The sequence below is a fragment of the Tachypleus tridentatus genome, chromosome 6 (genome assembly GCF_004210375.1).
Source record: "Tachypleus tridentatus isolate NWPU-2018 chromosome 6, ASM421037v1, whole genome shotgun sequence".
NCBI classification, from domain to species: domain Eukaryota; kingdom Metazoa; phylum Arthropoda; class Merostomata; order Xiphosura; family Limulidae; genus Tachypleus; species Tachypleus tridentatus.
In genome coordinates this window covers 55,115,252-55,137,339 of record NC_134830.1, presented here as the reverse complement: position 1 = coordinate 55,137,339, position 22,088 = coordinate 55,115,252, and the positions used below count along the sequence as shown (strand labels likewise).

Below are 22,088 nucleotides of genomic sequence, written 5' to 3'. Positions count from 1 at the left end.
GTACATTTTTATTTAATACATATATAGAGGATTTTGTTGAATCAAGAGCACTGGTGCCTTTGACAGAAAAATTGTTTACTAAAAATGATAGACTTTCGATTGTATACATTTAAACCGTGCAGGTATATATTTACAATGTCTATCACAACACTTTACAGACTCAATTTATCGGTACTTAAAACAAGACAAAAAGGTCTGAATTATCCATGTGTTACAACTGGTCATATCAAAGAACGTACGAACACACGAAATTCGGAAAATCCTGTATTAATTGAATAATATGAGTTGCTCAGTAAAAATATGACAGTGATCAAATTATTTCGCCAGAGTTATAAGGTTGCTTTGAGTTAGGCACAAAGCTACACAATGAGTTATCTGTGCTATACCCACCACGGGTATCGAAACCCGGTTTTTAACCGTGTAAGTCCGCAGACATACTGTTGTGCCACTGGAGGCAAATAAGGATTCAATTTTTACACTGGTTATTTAACTGTATCACGAACCAACCGATAACGTAACCCAATTATTGTTTTCAAATGATTATTTTCAAAGAATTCAGACACGAAGTTGTTCATTAAGTCCTGCATTCACGAATTTTAAGTATTAGAATTTTCAAAGATTATTTTTCTCTCTATTTACTAATGTCTTCTTAAACATGTCTCTTATTCTAAAAAACTTTCGAAGTCTGTTGTTACGATATTTAATTAAACGCTAAATCACAATAATATCGTGCGCTTCATTTGTTTCTGTCAGTTGTGAAACTATTGTAACCAAACAATATTGACTCAAGAAAAACACACTACTGTGCAACGGTATGACGTAACAGTATGTCTCGTGCTCTTTACGTTTGAAAACTAATTCGTTAATTCTCTCCAATACACAAACGTTTTGGTTTATGTGAGTTTCAAAGCCGATGATTAGTTCTTAGATATTTGTTGTATTGCGTACTTGCGTTCTTCGAGGAATGTCTCCAAGTGATGGTTTGTTTTTGCATGTATTTGATATGATGATTGATAAATCATGTGATACATGGGATCTACGTAAGGGTCTACGTTTGTACTGCAACCAGCGTCACTGATGTAAAGATTGTTTTCCAACGTTACATGTAATTTTTAGATCATCGAACTTTATAGATCGCCCGGTATCTCACCCGAAACAAGTTATCTGAAAATGGAGCGCTACCTGTATGAACCAAAAGTAGGTCAAGTTAATCTTCTGGAGTATGTTTGTCTTTCCGTTCAAACCTGCAAAATGGACTGTATGTGGCCTGGCATGGAAAAGCGTGTTAACGCATTCGACTCGTAATCCGAGGGTCGTGGGCTCGAATCCCGGTTGCACCAAACATGCTCGCCCTCCTAGCCGTGGGGGCGTTATAATGTAACGGTCAATCCCACTATTCGTTGGTTAAAAGTAGCCCAAGAGTTGGCGGCGGGTGGTGATGACTAGCTGCCTTCCCTCTAGTATTACACTGCTAAATTATGGACGGCTAGCGCAGATAGCCCTCGAGTAACTTTGCGCGAAATTCAAAAAACAAACATGGACTGTATGTCCTCTACGCACTGCTTTGTTTATAGTATCGTAAGTCCACAGACCTTCCGCTGTGCCTTTAGAGGGCAAAAAGTATGTTACTGTTATTTTGTGTAATTTTGAACTGTGACAGTCATTTTACGTTAACTGTTTTTATACTATTTCCTTGCTGTGGGCTCATAATGCCAGGCAAAGTTACGTGACATTAGCAAATGTAACGGCATCACGTAACAAATGAAATCTCAAGAATAATGGTTTTCATCGTAAGTTGTGATAAGGAACTAACCTACATCAAACGTTCAACAAATAATGAAACTTTTAATAGTTGAATATGCTCTGCTAAACTACGTTTACCTTTACCTATTCATTAAAAGTCGTGATTGTTGGTCACGTTTTACTTTGTAATATATTGTTCTATTTGCCAAGAATAGAATCATACTCCAGATACATTATATTATTTTATATTTATCTGGAGTATAAAGGTCGTTTTTTCTTAACTTTTTTATCAAAATGTGTAAATTTCTCCAGTATGCACTGTAAATTTGGGAAGACAGCAAAAATATATTTAAGTCCTTTCAATCAGAAATAGGACACTTTTAATAATCTCGCTACCTACGATAAATTAATAACACGTGACTGTTACGGTTTGGGTTTCAACTAGTTGCAGGTAAAATTCACATGTTGATTATCCCTTTCCTTCGGCACCGTGCCAGTATGACGTCATCACTAAATGTACGTGTACGGGTATGACGCTGATAGTGAGTTCAAGTGATTCTGTTCATTGTAACATACTTTACGATGTATCACGTGCAGTATGCCCTGAAAATACCTTTTTTCTACAATTGTTAAGAACATAGGAATTACATCGTACAACAAAATAAAAACATATGGGATCAACTCACTTATATGATTGCTTTCAGTAGAGGATATTTAGGTTTTGCCTTTTTTATGGCAGGTTGATTATTCATTAATTACGAAGCTATAGAAAGCGTATTTTATTTTCCTCGTGCGTATGAATAGTGTACAGTTATTTTATTATTATTTCAATTCATCGCATGGTCTCTTACTTACACGGCGTCCAGTGGCACAGCGGTAAGTGCGAACGTATAACGCTAACACTGGATTTCAACACCTGTGGTGGGTGGATACGGCTCACTGTGTGGCTTTGAGCCTCATGACAAATAAGCTCTGTGTACTCAGAACGGCTGGTATAAGTAAAATATACATGTAAAAACGGCTCGTTTGGGTTGAGAAAATTTTTTACGTAGAGAAGCGAACAACGTTTCGACCTTCTTCAGTCATCGTCAGGTTCACAAAGAAAGGAAGAGGTAACATTTTTGTTTCTCCAATATGTTGGAGTCCGCATTGACAGGGAGATGTTGTAAATAGTTTCTTTTGTTCTGCTATAGCATATGAGCTTTCAGTAGATTCAGGCTGTCATAGTAAAACCTGCACGTCTGGCTAAGCACCTGAAATTGTAACTCCTTCCTGCACGACTATTCTTAAACTAAAAAAAAATCTAAAATACAACTCTCAATTCCAAACTAATGCTAGCAGTTTTTTTTTCACAAATGTAGTGCCAAACTGTATAAGCCGAATGTAGATCAAAACAAAGCTAAAGAATGGCATTACACTCCGAGTTCGTTTATTATATTATTAGATTATATATAGTAATTTTCTAAGACGTGATTAAATCGATTTGTATCAGGCCTTTAAAAGTTTTGACCCTTTCATGTTTTTATTTGGAACTTAAATCAGATTTTAAGAATAATTTTATATCTCCGTGATATATTAGCTATTTTTTTAAATATCGATATTTGTATACTTCCCCTGTGGTATAGATTTGATCTGTTGTGAAACCTCTCAGACGTAGGTCTACACGGTAGAAACGAGACGACAAGCTCATGTGTACAATTATCGCGCGATAGACTGCGATTTAATTAAAATAGCGAGATTTTATAAATACTACAAGTAACGGGATTGTTGTATGCAGTCTGGTTGCATTCAGAGTTTATGTTTAATGATTGGACAGTAAAGTGGTTCTTTTCAGAGTAAACAATTTTGAAAAAATAAATATTTTAATAGATAACATATGTTCGTGTTGTTTTAAGCATTATATTATTTTCACTGAAAATCACGTGAACAGGAATTATGGGTACACTTTGTTTCTTAATTAATTTTTTCCCCCCGAACAACGTTAAGAAAGATATTGTGTTTCTATCGTTTTTCAAGTAATGTTTTTATTAATAAATCACTTTCAGAACTTCTAGATATTTTTTTATTTTATTTTGGTAATAAATTGAAACTAATGGATAGGTGTAAACGCACTGCCTGTGTAGCGGCTCGGCATGGCCAGGTGGATAAGGCACTCGACTCGTGATCTAAGGGTCGCGGGTTCGAATCCCCGTCACACCAAACATGTTCGCCCTTTCAGCGTGGGGCATTGTAAAGTTACGATCAATCCCGCTATTCATTGGTAAAAGAGTAGCCGAACAGTTGGTGGTGGGTGGTAATGACTAGCTGCCTTCCCTCTGGTCTTACACTGCTAAATTAGGGACGGCTAGCGCAAATAGCCCTCGTGTAGCTTTGTGCGAAATTCAAAACAAACCAAACCAAAGCCTGTGTAGGTTTGCGTGAAATTCAAAACAAACTAAACAATCCTGGCCTCATTAGCCATTAAACATGAAATATGGAATATAAGGTTATGCAATCTTATTACTAGTCTAAATATTTTTAGTTTGTGTGTGTACTTTGTAGCTACAGAAGTTGTACTAAAGTTGCTTGGGACACTCCAAGATTCTTTGAAGATATGACTAGAAGTATTGTTTCTAATACTGATTTCTTAAATTAGGCATGTGAAAAGGAAAAATTACTTTATTTACTGAGATGAAAGTTTAAAATATATACATATCTGCCTTAACAGAACGTAATCCCTAGTAGCAAGATAAAAGGAGCAATTTTTCAGAATACAAGTAGCACTCCCAGTAAATAGTTAATTTTAAACTGTTTTATTCCAATGCTTCATATACCTGTGTTTGATGTTTTGTGAAAGACCTCAACAGTATGACCTTTTTGCATAATCTCAGCCTTGTAGCAAAAGTAACATAGTTTTACAGCTAAATGTCAAATGCATATAAGTGTGTGCCCTTTTACATAATTTTTGGTTCTGTGAAAGCCTTCAAAGCAGATTAGTTGCAAAGTGTGGCCAAAACCCTGAGTGATTACTTAACTGACATCAAAATAGAAAGGCCTAGAAAATGGCTAATTAACTAATGCATTTGTAAGTTAATTATGGTAACAAAGTTATTCCAGATTAGTTTAAATATACTGTTTGTACTTGCAAAGGGATTTCATTGTCTTTTTCTTTTCTGCAGCATGTATATATGTGTTTTGTGTAACATTTGTTAAGACATGGTTACATTTATTTTGTTTGTTGTGAAGTTGTTTCATTTCACAAAACAGTTTACTTCATGATGTGTTGCTGTGCTATTGTACCTGTTCTAGTAGTAGTTATTAATAGCACATTAAATTATTTTTTCTAGAGCACAAAGTTGTTATTGTGGGCCTCGATAATGCAGGGAAAACAACAATTCTATACCAGTTGTGAGTGAATATTTTAAATTGTGGATTTGTTTTCTTTAATTGCTTTGCATTTAAGAAAGTATGTTAAGGTTTGAATATTGCTCATATTTAATACTTTTTCATAATATAAAATTTTTAGTGTAATAACTAAACAGTTTCAAAATGTTTATTCTGATTAACAAGTACATATAACTTTTGTTTTCATGACCTTAATGGTTGCACAATACTACATGTAGTCGTCTGATGGACATTTTTCTTATCTTAATGTATGTCAGTTACCAGTATTTGTTCTAAATCTTACCTGATAATAGCTGCAGTGGTTTAAGACTATTATACTAAATTCTCTACTGTCTTCAAATGTAGTTCTGGTATTCATTATTTTTAGTAGGATTCTAACCTGAAACCTTAGAATAAAGCATTAATCTGAGCTTGGCTGGTATTAATTTACAACCATATAACTGTATTTATGTTAAACAGTTAAAGCAGTTTTCTCTGCTGGATTTTTTGAAAGGTTTCTTGTTTTGTTGCTCATTCATTTGTACCCATGTCTTTTTCATTTATAACTCCTGCATGGTGGATTTAGTGTGTTTTTCTTTGTTTTTTTTCTTGCATGTTATGCATTTATTGCATGGTTATTCAGTAGAAATAAACATTTGGTGCACTGGTTAATTTTTAGAGTTAGAGCTTATTGAATTTAAATATATAACCTAAGTTTATTACTTCTGAGTTTATAATACTATCAACTAAACCTTTTCAGAATTTATTTTATGTAAAGTATTATATTTTGTGATTACTTTTGTTTCTCAGAAGTGTGAAATTAAGAGTAGTTCATTTATTCTGTTTCTTAAAGCACCTCAGATTAATATTTTGTATTTATCCAGCTTGATGAAAGAAGTTGTTCATACTTCTCCGACAATTGGTAGCAACGTGGAAGAGGTTGTATGGAAGAATGTTCATTTCATCATGTGGGACTTGGGAGGGCAGGAATCACTTCGAGCCGCATGGAATACCTACTACAACCATGCAGAGGTGAGACAGTTACTCGATATGTGAGCTGTTGTGACACTTCAGTATCAAGCTGATCATGAAATTGTACACACCACAACTCATCACGTAAACATTACCAGTATATTTTATAGAAAACAACCTGATTACTTTTAATAACATATTTTGAATAATATTTGTGTATGAAGTTAAGAGGCTTTACTGAGTCAGTCTGAGTGAAATATTATTTCATGTTAGAAATAAAAATAGTTCTTATCATCTTATAACTTTCATATTTTATTTGTGTAACTTCTAGAACTTATTAACTTAATATCTTTCTCTTAGTTATGAAGATGTCCATTAGGTAAGTGCATGTGATTATGTAATTGCTCTGAAATCTGTGGCTTGACAAGCTCATTGATATCTCAGAAAATTGAGAAGATAAGTACAAGCTTTATATTCTTGTTATGATATGTGGATTGTGCCTCTAGGTAATTGTACTTGCTGAAAGCTGTACTAGCAGAAGATGTAATAGTTGATCATGTGAATGTTGGATTATAAACTACATTTTTATTTCAAATTTATTAACATACATTAATAATAAAGCTTTGTAATGAAATGGTTCTGGTCATGCACACTTTTACTCAGCATCAGGGAAAGTTTAAAAAAAAATTGTTTAAAGCACTTACTAAACATAAGTAATAGAAATCAAAGTGTTCTTTTTGTCTTATATTCAGCTCTTCCCTATTGATTCCAATTGTTCTAAAATAATTCCTTTTAACAATATAGAATGGATAGGAATCACTATTTTGTTAAATTCCTAGGCTGTATATTACAATTACTTCTTGATGTAGCCTTCTTATTGAGAGGATTTCCAATATGATCACTCACTTCCATACACAGAAAGCAATTTTCCTCTTGAGATTGTGCTAACCTACTTGAGAGAATTGCATGCCACCATCCTTGTGAAAACTTCCAACAAAAAGTAACATGAATTGTGTGAGATTGTACCACTACTGCATGATAGTGTATCATGAAACACAGCCTTCCACCATTAGGAATGTGACATCTCCTTGTGCAAATGTACCTTCTATATTCATCCTAAATATTTCATTATTTTCCTTGGCACAGTTGCACTTAATGTGTAATTTTTCTGAGACTTATTGCAGTACATCACTTTCACAACCTCACTTTGTATTTTCAACCTTTCATTATGAATTCACAAAGTAACATGAATTTTTTTTTTTTTTTTAATATGCATACAAATATCACTCACTTGGGTTGAGAAAATATTTTACATAGAAGAGCGAACAACGTTTCGACCTTCTTTGGTCATCGTCAGGTTCACAAAGAAAGAAAGAGGTAACTGACCAGAAGCTGACCACATGTTTGGAAGGGGTTGTGTAAGTGAGTGTCAGAATGTAGAGGGCGGTGTTAGATGTTTGAATATATAATTTTATTTATTTTATTATATTAATATAGGTATAAAGGCGTTCCTTTATATTGGTTTATTTTGGGTTTAAGTTGTTGTATAAGTAAGGCTTCTTTAATTTTGCATTTGTTTATGTTTGTTTCTTTATTTAGTATTTGAGTGTTTTCTATGGTTATGTTGTGTTTATTTGACTTGCAGTGTTCAAAACGTGTGAAGGTGACTTTTTATGTTCTTTGAATCTGGTTTCCATTTTTCTACTTAATGGCCAGTTTCAATGTTATATCCCTCTTTACAGAAGTTCCAATCACTGAAGCCTGCAAGATAGCCTTAGAACTCTATATCCGAGACCCTAACCCAACTATAGACATTCCCAGCAACCAGTTAGCAACCCTCATAGAATTCACCACAATAAAGACAAACTTCATGTTCAACAACCACAACTATATACAAACAAATGGCCTAAGCATGGGCAACCCAGTACCACTAGTTCTAGCCAATATTTTTATGACACAAGTTGAAACACAAGCAATTAACACAGCATTACATCCACCACTATACTGGTACAGATATGTAGATGACTTGGTTGCGAGATTCAGATCTACATGACACATACTTAATTTTTTCAATCACATTAACTCTATACATCCCAACATTAACTTCACATGTGAACAGGAAGAAAACAATCAAATATCATTTCTTAACCTCAAAATTACAAGAACCGACACACAGTTCAAAACAGAAATCCACTGAAAAATCACCCATATTGGACAATACATTCCTTGAGACTCGGCACATGAAACAAAACAAAAACTCAACATACTAAGAAACCAAATAAACACAGCCATAAAACTATGCTCACCAGATAAAATTAACGATGAATTACACAAAATAAAACAATACTTCATCAACATCAATAAGTTTCCTCCACAAACCATAGAAAACATTATACGCACACACCTAGACAGAAAGAAAAATCAACCAACAAAAGTAAATATATCTCACGAATCAAAAAATCACGAAACGATATACTGCTGCATACCATATATTCCTGACATCAGTAGACAAATAACCAACATTTGGCAAAAACTAGTAACAAAATATGACATTCCAATTAATACCAAATTTATTCAAAAACCAGACACAAAACTGAGGTCTATACTATGTAAAAACTACACTGACAAACACCAAACCAACATTATTTATAAAATACAATGTGATAACTGCCACGACTCCTATATTGGAGAAACAAGTAGAAAAATGGAAATCAGATTCAAAGAACATAAAAAGTCACCTTTACACATTTTCAATCACTGCAAGTCAAATAAACACAATGCAACCATAGAAAACACTCAAATACTAAATAAAGAAACAAACATAAACAAACGCAAAATTAAAGAAGCCTTACTTATACAACAACTTAAACCCAAAATAAACCAATACAAAGGAACATCTTTATACCTATATTTAATATAATAAAATAAATAATATAAAATTATATATTCAAACATCTAACACCGCCCTCTACATTCCGACACTCAGTTACACAATCCCTTCCAAACATGTGGTCAGCTTCCGGTCAGTTACCTCTTTTTTTCTTTGTGAACCTGACGATGACCGAAGAAGGTCGAAATGTTGTTTGCTCTTCTATGTAAAATATTTTCTCAACCCAAATGAGCCGTTTTTGCATATATGTTTCTCTACTAGTGGGTTTTTTCGACATCACTGATATCACTCACTATTATCAACAATCTAGGAAGTTTTTGCCTGGTTGGATTATTGTTGTGGTTTGCCATGCTATTACCCAAGTTCATATAGAACCAGTAACAGATGTTTCTGCTCTTCCCCAGGCACATGTCATATTTCTACTTGACTATATATATATTTTTATACCTTTTTTCCATCTCACTTTCTTATTTCCATTCTTTTCATCTTCTTTGTCCTGATTGGTCTTTCCTTCCCTCATATTCTGTAGCAGGGGAGCATGGTTATTCTTCCATTACACTCTCCTCTGACTTGTTGTTTGGTGTTATTTCTGTTCTGGATAGATGTTCTTGTCCTCTTCAGGCCACCTAATGCTTTATCACACTAGTCTTTCTTGGAGTTACTATGCCTGTCCTTTCATTACTGGGTCACCTCCTTTATACCCATCCCCTATCTACTTACCTTCTTATGGATTGGATCTACCATCTCGTACATCATGCATCTGCACATCTGATGGTAGTGTTTGTATGCTATCTCAAGTCTCTTTTCTTCAGTTTTTTTTTTTCCTGCTATTTGGCTGTCTTTTTTCCTGTGTCATACAGACTTCCACCAACAGCCATTGTTTAATTAAACCTACACCTATAATGGGTGTGAATATTTATTTACTTATTCTTTCTTCTATGTTTAGATATTGCCAGGCATCTTGTGTTGCTTCACAGGGTGCACTTATCCCAGAAACCGCATCAGACCAGGATAATGGAAGTCTCTCAAACCATCCACCTTGACCCTGTGAGATAGGTGTTCCACAAGACCACTGGAGTTCTACCCCTGGTAATACTATAATACATTTAATAGTCTGGTCTAGATTGTGCCCATTCTGTCAACTATAATGGAAAAATCCAGCACTAGAGTTATGCATCTGCCTACTTCTCTGGTTACCAGTTATTGGTTTTTAAAAACAGGTTTTCATGGTGCTCTCCTCTCACAGTTGGTGAGGGTTCTAAAGTTTCTAACAGTAGAAGAGCTGTTCACAGGTACTTATCACAAGTGCTCTTCTCTCACACGTGGTGCTGACTGAGGATTCAGGAGGCGTGCATCCACAGTGCAGTCTGAATGAGCCCCAACCTCACTACACTTATTTGTCATCTTATGTACATGTATGCAGATGATTATTTACCTATTCTGCCCATTCCTGCAGCACCATGTAAGTCTTCACTTCTAGTCATGCTCACAAGCAGAGAATATACCATGGATGAGATGAGATATGTTTCCCACAGGTGTTCCTTTATGGAGTCTTTGCCGTAATGTGTCGCACACCATTATCTTTCTTGAAACACTTGCTGAAAAGAATCCGCATAGGTAACCTTTGTTCAGGCCCTTTCACTACCTCACTAGGTGGTTCTAACGTTTCTTGTGTAAAGGTAAGTGATTGTATGAGAATTTAACATTTTCTTTGGTTGGAAATGTATTTCTAATACATACTTACCTCCAAGCATGTTTTCATCCATCCACCATCCCTCTTTCTTGTTGAAGTGTGTCATGTTTGTATTGGTGGTGGGTTACATGATACACCATTGTGCAGTAGTGAACTTTCACAAGAATTTTAGTTTTCTGTGTATAGAGGTAAGTATATGTTGGAAATACATTTTCAATTAAGGAAAATATTAACTTTAATACGATAAAAATTCAGTTCAAAAGTTTGGGTTTAATGTATTATCTAACGAAATGGAGCTGACAAAGAAAAAAAGTTTATACATTAATAGAGTATTTACACGTGCCTTCAATTTATGATTATACATAAAGTAGTTAATAATCAAGGATAAATTATTTCATTAGTAATTAATAGTTAATATTTAGGTGTACTATGCTTTTTAATGTGAAGTTAAGTCTTATTATTTATATCAATGGTTCCCAAACTATTTAAGTATGAGGCTCCTTTGATGTGAATAAAAAAAGTTTAAAGCCTCCCACCCTTATTGTTTGTTTAGAATTAAAGTTAATTAAGCATCTTTGTTCTTGGTCCATTTCTTGGAGTTTCCCTCAGAAAACGTTTCACGACCTGTAGAAAAGCTGAACGTGTGTAAAATATTTTTCAATCTTTAATGCCACATAAATATGTTACACACTTGTTCTTTAACAACATTATAACAACAGAATGGATGTAATGGAATGTTTGTACATTCTCACGCATGAAAAATGTTTCTTCTACAGCCCTGATTATTGGCATTCCGGATACTAATGTGTATTTTAACAACAGGAGTAAGGATTACATGGATATTTATAGAAATATCTGCAACAGGAAGTTTAGTTTACTAAAGAAAAAATAAGAGAGCTTCTCAACTGTATAAAATAAAACAAATATGTTTTCTATAATTTTTTAACATATAAGTTTCTTAGGAATGATGCAAACTATCTCTTTAACACTCCTACGAAAAGTGGGGCCTAATAGGCCCCAGAGCAACTTGAAAGGTTATTAATATTATGCTAATAATTTTGTATTTAAATGAAATTGCCATTTAAATCCATTAATGAATGGACTAACGAGATTCCCACTGTCCCTATCTACTATCTAGCGAAACCACAGCCAGGGGAACGGGCTTGGAGAAATCAGGACTAGAAACGTCTTTTCGTAGGAGTGTTAAGTGTAACATTATAACTAAATATTTTTATCTGTATGTGAATATTTTATAAATTATTAGGAAGCAAGAAGAAAAGTGCCAGCTATTGTAATCTTATCATGATCAAAATATGTTGTATTAGTGATGTACAAATGTTTTTATTACCATAATGTTAGTGTTGTGATACATTCTTTATGTAAAAACTGAACACTTGTAGTGTATGTTTAGATAAACTGTTAGGAGACTACTGATTCTATGAATATAATAATATCATTTACTTTGTACACAGAAATTGGACATTCTGTGTTTTTTAAACAAATTATTAGGAGACTAACCATTGATTCTATGAATATAATATTATCATTTACTTTGTATACAGAAATTGGACACTTCTTCTGTGTTTTCTAATCAAATTATTAGGAGACTAACCATTAATTCTATGAATGTAATCGTTGCTTTGTACACAGAAATTGGACACTTGTTCCGTGTGTTATAGACCAAGTATTAGGAGACTAACCTTTGATTCTGTGTTTGTGTGTACAGTATTATTACTTATTCTGTACACTGAAAGTGAACACTTTGTTTTTTGTTTAGCAGTGCTAATAGAGGATTAAACATTAATTTTGTGTATATAATAATATAATTTAGTCTTCATACAGACATTTAACACTTATACTTGTGTTTAGACAGACTGATAGGAGACTAACCATTGATTTTGTATGTGTAATGTTTGTAAACAGATCTTTAGTATTAATAGTATTATCAGTATAAAAGTGTCAAGTTTTTTTTTCTTAGTTACACAGTAAGATATTACAGTTGACCCTGTTTGAAAAGGTGTTTTCAAAGTGTTCACTACCACAACTAAAGTGTAGTATAGAACTTGGAATAGGTAACAAGTTTGGATGTTGCTGAAATGTATACTACCTCTATGTGTGCCAACATTGTGTTGGTTTATAAGCTGTGTGTAACATGAACATTGTTATCACTGATAAACCTTCTCATCAATATGCTTATAAGTTTTGTCTACTTGTGATATATGTATTATTTATGGTTTTTATTCACTCAGAAGGTGGTAGTATTCTTACCAACTATGTGTTATTTGTAGATGTGGGTGCAAAGTTTTTGTTAGAAATTCCTCAGAGGAATTAAGTGCTTTATGTAAGGCAGGAAATAGGTTCAAAGGTCACTTTGTTGTGTAAATCTTTCAGCTTCAGACCTAAAAGTTAAGGCAATGCTACAAACAGTTTTTCAAAGAGGAAGGTAGATTAAGAGATTTATTTTTCTGTCAGTTTCTTATAGTTGTAGTGGACAGTACAGACAGGGAGAGGTTACCTGTTACAAAAGAAGAATTATGGAAAATGTTAAATCATGAGGTGAGTGCAGAGAGGATTTCTTTGAATTAGAAATACTGAAATGGATACAGACATTTTGAGTGATATGTTTAAAACCAGAGGCTCATGCTAGGTGTTTTACACTTTAAACACACTGGAATTTGGATTGTATCAAATCATTGGATAGGAACTATGTAATCTTGCAATATCTTTTAACTTTACTGTCATTCTGTTGGAATTTTTAAATAACTTAAAAAGTTGTTCTGACTTTGTATGTTTGTGCTTTTCATGTAGAAAAAAGTATAGGCTTAAAAAATAAACAAACTTGTAGTTTATTCATTTTTGAAAATTATTTAAAATATTTCTTATTGGTGTATTTAAATTTTAAGAACCAATAAAATAGAGATGTTTTAAAAAAACTTGATAAAATAAAAAGTAAAGCACCAGATTTCCTATATTTAGTGTATTAATCATGCATGCTGAATATAACAGAACCAATACTGTGAAGGATTTTCCTACCAACTATTAAAATAAACTATTTATGGAAATATTACATTTATTTAATGAGGCCTTTCAGTTTATGTGCCATTGTTTCTCACTTTTGAAAACATGGAACCTGAAAACTAGAAAACCTTGGCTGGGACTTACACTTGCATCTCTGTTTAAATAAAATATCGTGCAAACTGAACAGTATTTTTGGTGGATACATAGTTGTGCTTCAACCTACAGTGAATTTAGAAAAGAAATTAATGGACAGTGTGTGAAAAATATACTTGAGTAAAATATTAACAAATATTATTAAGCATATGTGAAACTAACATTGTAGTCACACCAAGTTAGTTAAAGGAAAAGTAATTGATTTCTTTATGTTAATAGGATCTTAACAAGACATCTGTATTAGTGTATGCTAACAAACAAGATCTTAAAGGTTGTATGACTCCAGCAGAAATCTCAGAACAACTGAAACTTACATCTTTAAAGAAACATAGGTGGCAAATACAAGCATGCTGTGCTCTTACAGGAGAAGGGTGAGTGGATAGAATACAGAACACGTGTACTTGAAAAACAAATCTTTGTTTGATAATTTTTTATTTCAGTGCCCTCTAGAGGGGTTACCATAACTGTGGAGTGTTTTCATTGAAAACAACAGCACAGTATAAAATTTTTTCCCATAATTTTACAATTATTTATATATATGTATGTGTGTGTATATATATGTATGTGTATATATATCATTTGTATTATGTAATATATATAAAAGGAAATTGCATGTAATTTTTAAAAAAATAACCAGTAATATACTTACGATTTTTAGACAAAGATCGTTTTTGTGTGGTAATCTTTGAAACATGTTGTATGTAGGGCAAAGGTAAACTTGCATTGCTTGCACAAATAGTGAACCAAAGTTCTTTTCTTTTTTGCTGCACAAGCAACACACTGTCTTCTTTCATGGCTGGTCTTCTAAAAAAATGACAACCTCTTAAATGACCTGGGTTTGAAATATTTGATTGAAATTTATGGTATTTGTCAGTACTGTCTCCACACTTTGCAAATAAAGCTGTAATCAATTCCAATTTGAATTGTAGTAGAGCAAGATTGCCACCAAGTTTCTAGTAAATCACATGAGAATTCAGCACACAAATATCCAAAAATCATTGATATATTTTCTTATAATTTTTATTTGGGCAAGTTCTTGCAGTTTTTGTAGTTAACAAGAAGTGATCCATTGTATCCACTCCTTACATATTATTTCTGTCGTCTATGCATACCTTTGTACCTTCTGTACACCACTTCTTCCTGTTATTGTTTCCATTATTGCATCATGAATAGTACTCATGATCAAAATATCTTTATCTTTCTATTTTATAAGCATCAATTTATTTCAATACCTAACTGATGTTTCACCTTTCTTTAGCTATGAAGAAAGCACTTCCTTTGGAAGTTCCTTTCTGTTTTGTTTTTTTTTGAGTTGTGCCTATGACATCAGTTCTATATGAAGCCAAGTAACCAAATTAAAATATGCTGGAATAATAATTATCTATGCCAAAGAAGTAGCCTTTATCCAATAAATCTTCCACGAGTGATAGGATTATTTTCGTGGCATGGATCTACATCAGGTAGATTTATAGAAATTTGTGTTCCCTTGCCTGTGTATGTTATAAAATTATCTACATAGCCTGTTTTGGCTTAACAAAAGTAGAGTTCTATAGAAAGTTTAACTTGTACTGAAAGGGTGAAAATAAGTAAATAAGACTTGTACTGATCAACTTATGATATGTGCTGGTTGCTTCTTTACATTATGCCTGTCAGTTAAAAGGATGCAAAACATAGTAGGATACTGAAATCTCAAACAGCTTTACAAACTAAGCTTCATTTTGTTCTGATTGAAATCTTCCTGCAGATAGCAAAAAATGTGTGTCAAAGTTTTAGCTGAGTTTATCAATTACAATCAAGATTTAATACCTAAAATTATGGAAACAAAACCAACAAATTGTAAATATTCTTGAAAATGTCTTTAGTGAAATTTCAATGTTGCTCTTGGTCATACTTGAGACAATGAGCATCATAATACAAAAATTAATTCAATATTAAATTCAATATTTAACTTGTGAGTTTCATAATCTGGTACACCTTTAGTCCACATCTAAAGTTGTGCCTACATTCAGTTAAAATCTATTGTAAACTTTAATAATTTGGAAACTAGATATACATCAAAATAAGTTTCATCCTATATGTTGTAGTAGGAAATGAAATAATTTACTTAGATTATTGAAGTATGTTTGTTACTTTCCAATTCTATAAATTAATCAAAAGCAAATAATGAAACATTTTCCCGTACTTTAATTCACTGGAAAAAAATTGTGTATATCTTAGATAGCACTAGTAAGTTTTTATTCTGTGCTTAAAGTTTGTTACTTTTCTGTGTTTGTGTGTTGACTGTCACATTAAAATATTCCTTTCTTCACCAGTGTTATTGAACAAGTAACAAAAAATACTCATTTCATGCCATTAATCTAGTTAATAAAATTTGTTGCATAATTGAGAAATCTAATAAAAAAACGTACAAATGAAATATCCTAATGAGGGTGTAGAAAAAAATACTTTATTTCCTATAACATGGTTGAAAAAAATAGCAAGTTATTTTTTACATCCATGAAAATAGGGTAGATACAAGGGCTATTTTTATACTATTATAAATTTAAAGTTACTTAGGATAAACCAATGTAGTTTCATGTTACAATACAAAATTGTAGTTAAAATTTATTTATCTTGATGGTTATGAAGTTGTTCAAATTAATCAATCTTGTAGAAAAGTATGGTGGAGAAAATAACAGATAAAGTATATAGTTTTACAGAAATAAATGTCTGAAATTTATTTAAGAATTACACAAACGACATTTGACGTTTTTGAGATGAAGAAAAGTATTTTTAATCTTAGTGTGAAAATCACTTGCACTCACACTGATCAAAAATAAACTTGATATATTACACAGACAAACCTTTAGTGAAGTATTTTTTGCATACAAAAGATTTATAACGTTTAATGAAAGTCTGCCAAATTTTGTGAAGTTACACATAATGTATTATAGGTTCGTAGTACCTAAACTATAACAAGTAAAAACAGGTCACACAGTCAGTCAATTTCACAGAACCTGTGTTTGGAGTGGTAATTGGCTGAGAGCACACCTCACCAAGTAAGAAATCAGACATGATTTCTTGTGACCTTAAACAATATGTTAGCAAATTGGTGGAATAAATAAATAAAAAATCAAAGACATTTTCCCTTAAGATCAATTAGGAGATAGATTTGGGGGGAGGGGGTAAAAATTGTAGAATTGGGCATTGTTACACAGGGGTTAATCAAGTAACTGGTAACAAAGAATTTTTTTCAGTTTAAATTGTGAAAAAAAAATTATGCTGTTAAATTTTTTTTTTTATATAGTTGGGAGTTATAAGTCACAATCACTCTTCAAAACTGTGCTAGTTTGGTCCTTATAGATTTTAGACATACAACTTGAGACTGACCTTTATTCTTTGGATTGAACTTCTGAAAAAATTTTATCTTTATATAGATATTCAATATTATTTTGTGTTTCCTAACAAAAAATGAAGATATAGAAACACATTTTAGATTTCTGTAATTAGTTATTTCTTATGATGTTTACTAAAATGTAAGAAATTAATCAAACTACATTAACCTATATAATGTACTTTTTTTATCCATTAAATACATGAAATAATAATATTGAAAGTACTGACCATTTGTAAGAAGTACAATAATTTCTACAACAGTACTTCTCTATTAACTATACACTTGTTTATGTAACGTACAGTGATTGCTCGATCCTTTAACATAACTCCACTGTTATATAGAACTGTTATGTCTCCATTGTTAGTTGGATTTTAATAATTGTTTTCTCACATTAGTTGTTTTTCCTGTTTCTGATACTCTTTCTTTTGTGTATCTCTTCATACACATCTTTATTTTATGTTGTTTTGACATTAAACTAAACCAGTTAAATCTAACTATTATTTTTCAAGAAAACATACTCCTATGGGACACTAATAAGTTTATGGATTTACAACACACAAAACGCAGGTTTTAATTCTCTTCGACAGCCACAGCAAATATCCCAATGTAGCTTTGATGTATAAAAAACACGATTTAAGAAAATTAATCTGGTGAATGGCCTTAAGAAATGTTTTGTAGCTGTGTTTTGATAATCTGTTAGATTTTTTGTCAAAGTGTTAAGTTTTCCTTCACTTTTAAGACATTGTTTTATAAAGTGGTGGTAGTGTTTTCAGAATAGTAGGAAGGGTGATGATGATAATTTGAAACGTTTTTGTAATGTTTAAAATATTTTTCATCACTACTGTATTATTATTATTATTATTATTAAAGTATTTAGGATTTATGCATGAATGAAATATGTACAAGTTATTTGATTTCTACATAATGAAATGATATCAAAGTGCTGTTTTTAATAAAAACAACATTATTTTTTAATAGATTATATCAAGGTCTGGAATGGATTTATTACCAGCTGAAATGTAAAAAATGACAACATTGTAGCACCTACGTATGATATTCTAATGTTTGGTATTTTGAAAACCACCTTATTCTGATCATAGTGTCATGCTGTGACACAGGTGCAGGAATAGACACATTTTAGGTGTGTGGACAGATGTATTGAGAGAAAACTTGTGCAGAAATGGCTTCTGCTTTATAGTAACTCTGTGTTTAAATATATTTTTAGAATATATTGAAATAACAAACAAAAGAACCAACAAGTTTAGTGTGACATGGCTAAACCTGTACAACTTATGAAGAGTAAAACGATTATGTCTAACTGTTTCACTGTACCTGTATTTACGTCAAACACATGAATTCTCAAGATAAAAAAGAAAGCAAAATGCAGATTGGAATATAATTGTATGAACCTTCTCTCTATATATATATTTTCACAGCTTGTTTCTTTGTATGATATGGTTCTCGAACAAATTTGTTTGGCAGTCATAAACGAGTCTATTAGTCTTCTTGAGAAGTGGTAAAAGTGTGATCTTGTGATGATACAAGGAACATTGTATTTCCAGTGAAGTAGAGAGTTTTTTTCTACTATTAAAATGTGAATGTTGACAACTACAGGAATTTGTGGGAAAACTTTACCAGTTTCTTCTGTTTTGCTTATATTTATAAACAGTTATGAAGTGCTTTGAGTCAACTTGTATTTCTTTTTGTACAAGACCTAGTATGTTAGCAGTTTCTGTGAAGATGATTTAGTTATTTAATTCCTAGAAATTTGAAGAATTATTTTCACTGGCAATGTTATGAATCACTTTTTTTCTTTTAAACATCCAAGTTTTTAGTTCAAACCTTCATTTATAATAAGGAACATTCCTCAACTGGTTGTCACTTTATTGAAAAAAAATTGTACAATGTATTTGTTTCTTTCAAAGTTACTGAAATAGTAATGTTTTTTTAACATGTTCCCTTTAACACCTGATATATAAGATTAATCATTTTGTTGTAGTATGTATGTTGGTACTATCAGTTTTCACAAATCTAGAAACTTATTATAAAATTAAAAGTAGTAGTTTTTCTAAATAAATTTTTGTTTCCATGAATAAAACATTTATTTTGTAATACTAACACTTCATAACAGATCATAAATGAAGTGGTGGTATCATATGATAAAAGTGTTGTGGGTTTTTTCCCCCACTTTTTTTAATATTGTGAAAGAGATTATAAAGTGAATTCAAATGTGGGTCTGTCACAATATATACTATGGTCCAACTTATATACTATACTATGTGAAAAGATTGTTTGTAAATATGAAAAAAGGGAAAATAATCATTGTATTAAGTTGGAATTTTATGGTAACTTCTATTAAAAAAAACAACATACCTACATGACAATCTAATTCTAAAAAAATTTAACTATATAGACCATCCTAATTTAATGAATGAAATACATACATAGTTCATAACTTGTACAAAAGAAATAAATGTTTTCATAATCTGTATATTACAAAAGGTTAGATTTGTGGTAAGAGAATCAATTATTCGTTTCTGGTTTCTTCTTCAAGGTATTTGGTTAGTTATTTTAACACTGGCCTCATCTATGATTTTTACCTTTTTTGTTTTTTAATCAATACTTTGAAGTAAGACAGTTGGACAGAATTAATTAATTTAAAGAAAAAAGACTCATTAATACTAAACAACAACAAGAATTCTTAATAATCGATAGAAAAATATCTGGTTATTAAGTTCTTCAGACATTTAACTAAATTTTTTAATCAAGTTCTTAACATTTCTTTTACTACAGTGTTTTAATTTCATACACAGAAACAAAAATGTAATTGAATAACATATAATTTGTTTTATCAGGTCATCCCTTCAGTAATGTCTAATTTTATGTTCAGCAAAAGAGAAAGGATTTCAAGTGCTTTTAATGTTATTTAATCAATAATGCATAATCCATTATTATTAATTACTTCCTGCCAATGATTCACAAGCTTCTGAATGTCACTTCTACAAAATTATTAGGGTTTGGAGGAAAAGAATGTAGAGAGGGTAGTTTTGATATCTTAATGTGTTCCAAGCTTTTTTCCATCAAGATAGTTCTGCAAACTTTGGAACAGACAATAATCAGATGAGACAAGGTTTGGAGGATGTGGAAGTTTTTCCCAGTCTAGCTCTTCAATCTTTGCAGATGTGATTCTTGCTGTATGGGGCCGTGCATTATCCTGGTGTAACACAACACCTTTACGACTGATGAAAGCAGGGCTCTTTTCTTTCGGTACAACATTCAAGCACTCTAACTGTTTACAATAGAAGTCTGATGTAATCGTTACATTGAGTGGTAGCAACTAAAAGTGGATCACACCAACAGTATTCCACCAAATGCTCACCAAGACTTTCTTCGGGTGGAGGTCCATTTTGGGATGTGCTTTAGTCAGTTTACCTGCACTGAGCCATTGTCTGCAGCACTTAACATTTTTATTAAATATCCATTTTTCATCTCTAGTCACTAACTTGTCCAAAAAAGATGTTACATTCACGAGAGTGCAAATGTCCACTCTTGTTCTAAGGCTGGCTTCTGTCAAATCATGAGGGACCCATTTCCCAAATTTTGACGCCTTTCAAAGCTGTTGTAGATGACGGAGAACTGTTGAATGGGTTGAATTAAGCTTCTGTGCTAGTTCTTCACCTATTACAGCACAATATTCATCAAATGCAGTCAGCAGCAAGTCATCATTAAACTCAACAGGACAATCAGAACATGGTACATCACTTAAGCTGTAGTCACCAGATCTGAACTTTTGAAACCACCTTCAATATTTTCTTTCATTGATACTCTGCACCCTAAACACCTTGAACATTCTGTACAGTTTCTGCTGCACTATTGCTTTTTTTAAAACTCATAAAGCATTATATACCTAATATTCTCCTCAGACACATATCTTTATAAGGGTTTATTTGATTAATGATCTGAAAAAGTGGAGTTGGGTTAGTTACTTTTATTTGTCTGAACATTTTTATATATGTCCTACTACATATTTTAGTCATTAAAACCTACAAAGACATATGATGATGCACTTTCTGTACTAAAGCTTTGGACATTACTTATGGGATGACTTGATAAATACTGAATGGAATATATATTTTATATTTAATAAACATTATATTTGTCTTCAAAGAACAGTTTATTACATCTCAAAAAGAGGTTTAAGTCCTAAATTTGTGTAATTATCCAGTTTTTTGAAGTGGTAAAATGGTGTACAATGGGTAATCTATATCTTTTGGATTTTGTTGGAAGATCATCCTTATATCATACAGGGTTAACCATACGTATGTATACCATATTAATTTCATTTTTTATTTTTGTTTACTTGGTTGTTCAGAGTAAATTTGGTTATCTTTAAATTAATAATTGATGAAATTAATTTTTTTCATAACTAAAAAACTGATGTGACTTAAACCAGAGAAATGTAATTGAAACAAAATCCATTCTAAAAACTTTTTGGTAGGCTAAGGATAGATAACAGGAAAAACAAATCATATTATGTATACTAGCAGTAGTACCAAAAATGTTACCTAAGCTTTCACCTTCTGTATATACAAATTTTATATAATGAAGTAATTAGTCTGGCAGCTGGTTTTCTTAGCGTATTTCGTTATCAAATAAAGTAACATTTGTAAAGCATTGTCTAGATTTCACACTTTGTTTCCTAAACTGCCCATAGCAAGTGGGTTCTTATCACAGTGTACAAGAAGTGTCACTTAAACACAAATTCCTTTTGACTTCAGTTCCAAACTACTTTACTGCATACTTGTCGTGTTATATGTTAATACTAAAACAACAAACACGATATACTTTCTGACAGTAGTTACAAAACCAAAATGAAAATT

At 32.0% G+C, this 22,088-nt stretch overlaps 1 protein-coding gene across 2 annotated transcripts in view; it reads left to right on the top strand.

The window, feature by feature from the left end:
- The window catches only part of LOC143252553 (ADP-ribosylation factor-like protein 5B), a 28,006-nt gene extending 6,127 nt beyond the window's left edge, over positions 1 to 21,879 (top strand). For both annotated transcript variants that reach the window (XM_076504886.1, XM_076504885.1), the window contains exons 3-7: positions 5,070 to 5,130; positions 5,991 to 6,138; positions 13,134 to 13,217; positions 14,052 to 14,203; positions 18,187 to 21,879. In XM_076504886.1, the coding sequence (XP_076361001.1) occupies positions 5,070 to 5,130; positions 5,991 to 6,138; positions 13,134 to 13,217; positions 14,052 to 14,203; positions 18,187 to 18,238 (497 nt within the window). In that variant the 3' untranslated portion in view covers positions 18,239 to 21,879. The remainder of the gene's footprint in view (positions 1 to 5,069; positions 5,131 to 5,990; positions 6,139 to 13,133; positions 13,218 to 14,051; positions 14,204 to 18,186) is intronic.
- The last annotated feature ends 209 nt before the right edge of the window (positions 21,880 to 22,088 follow it).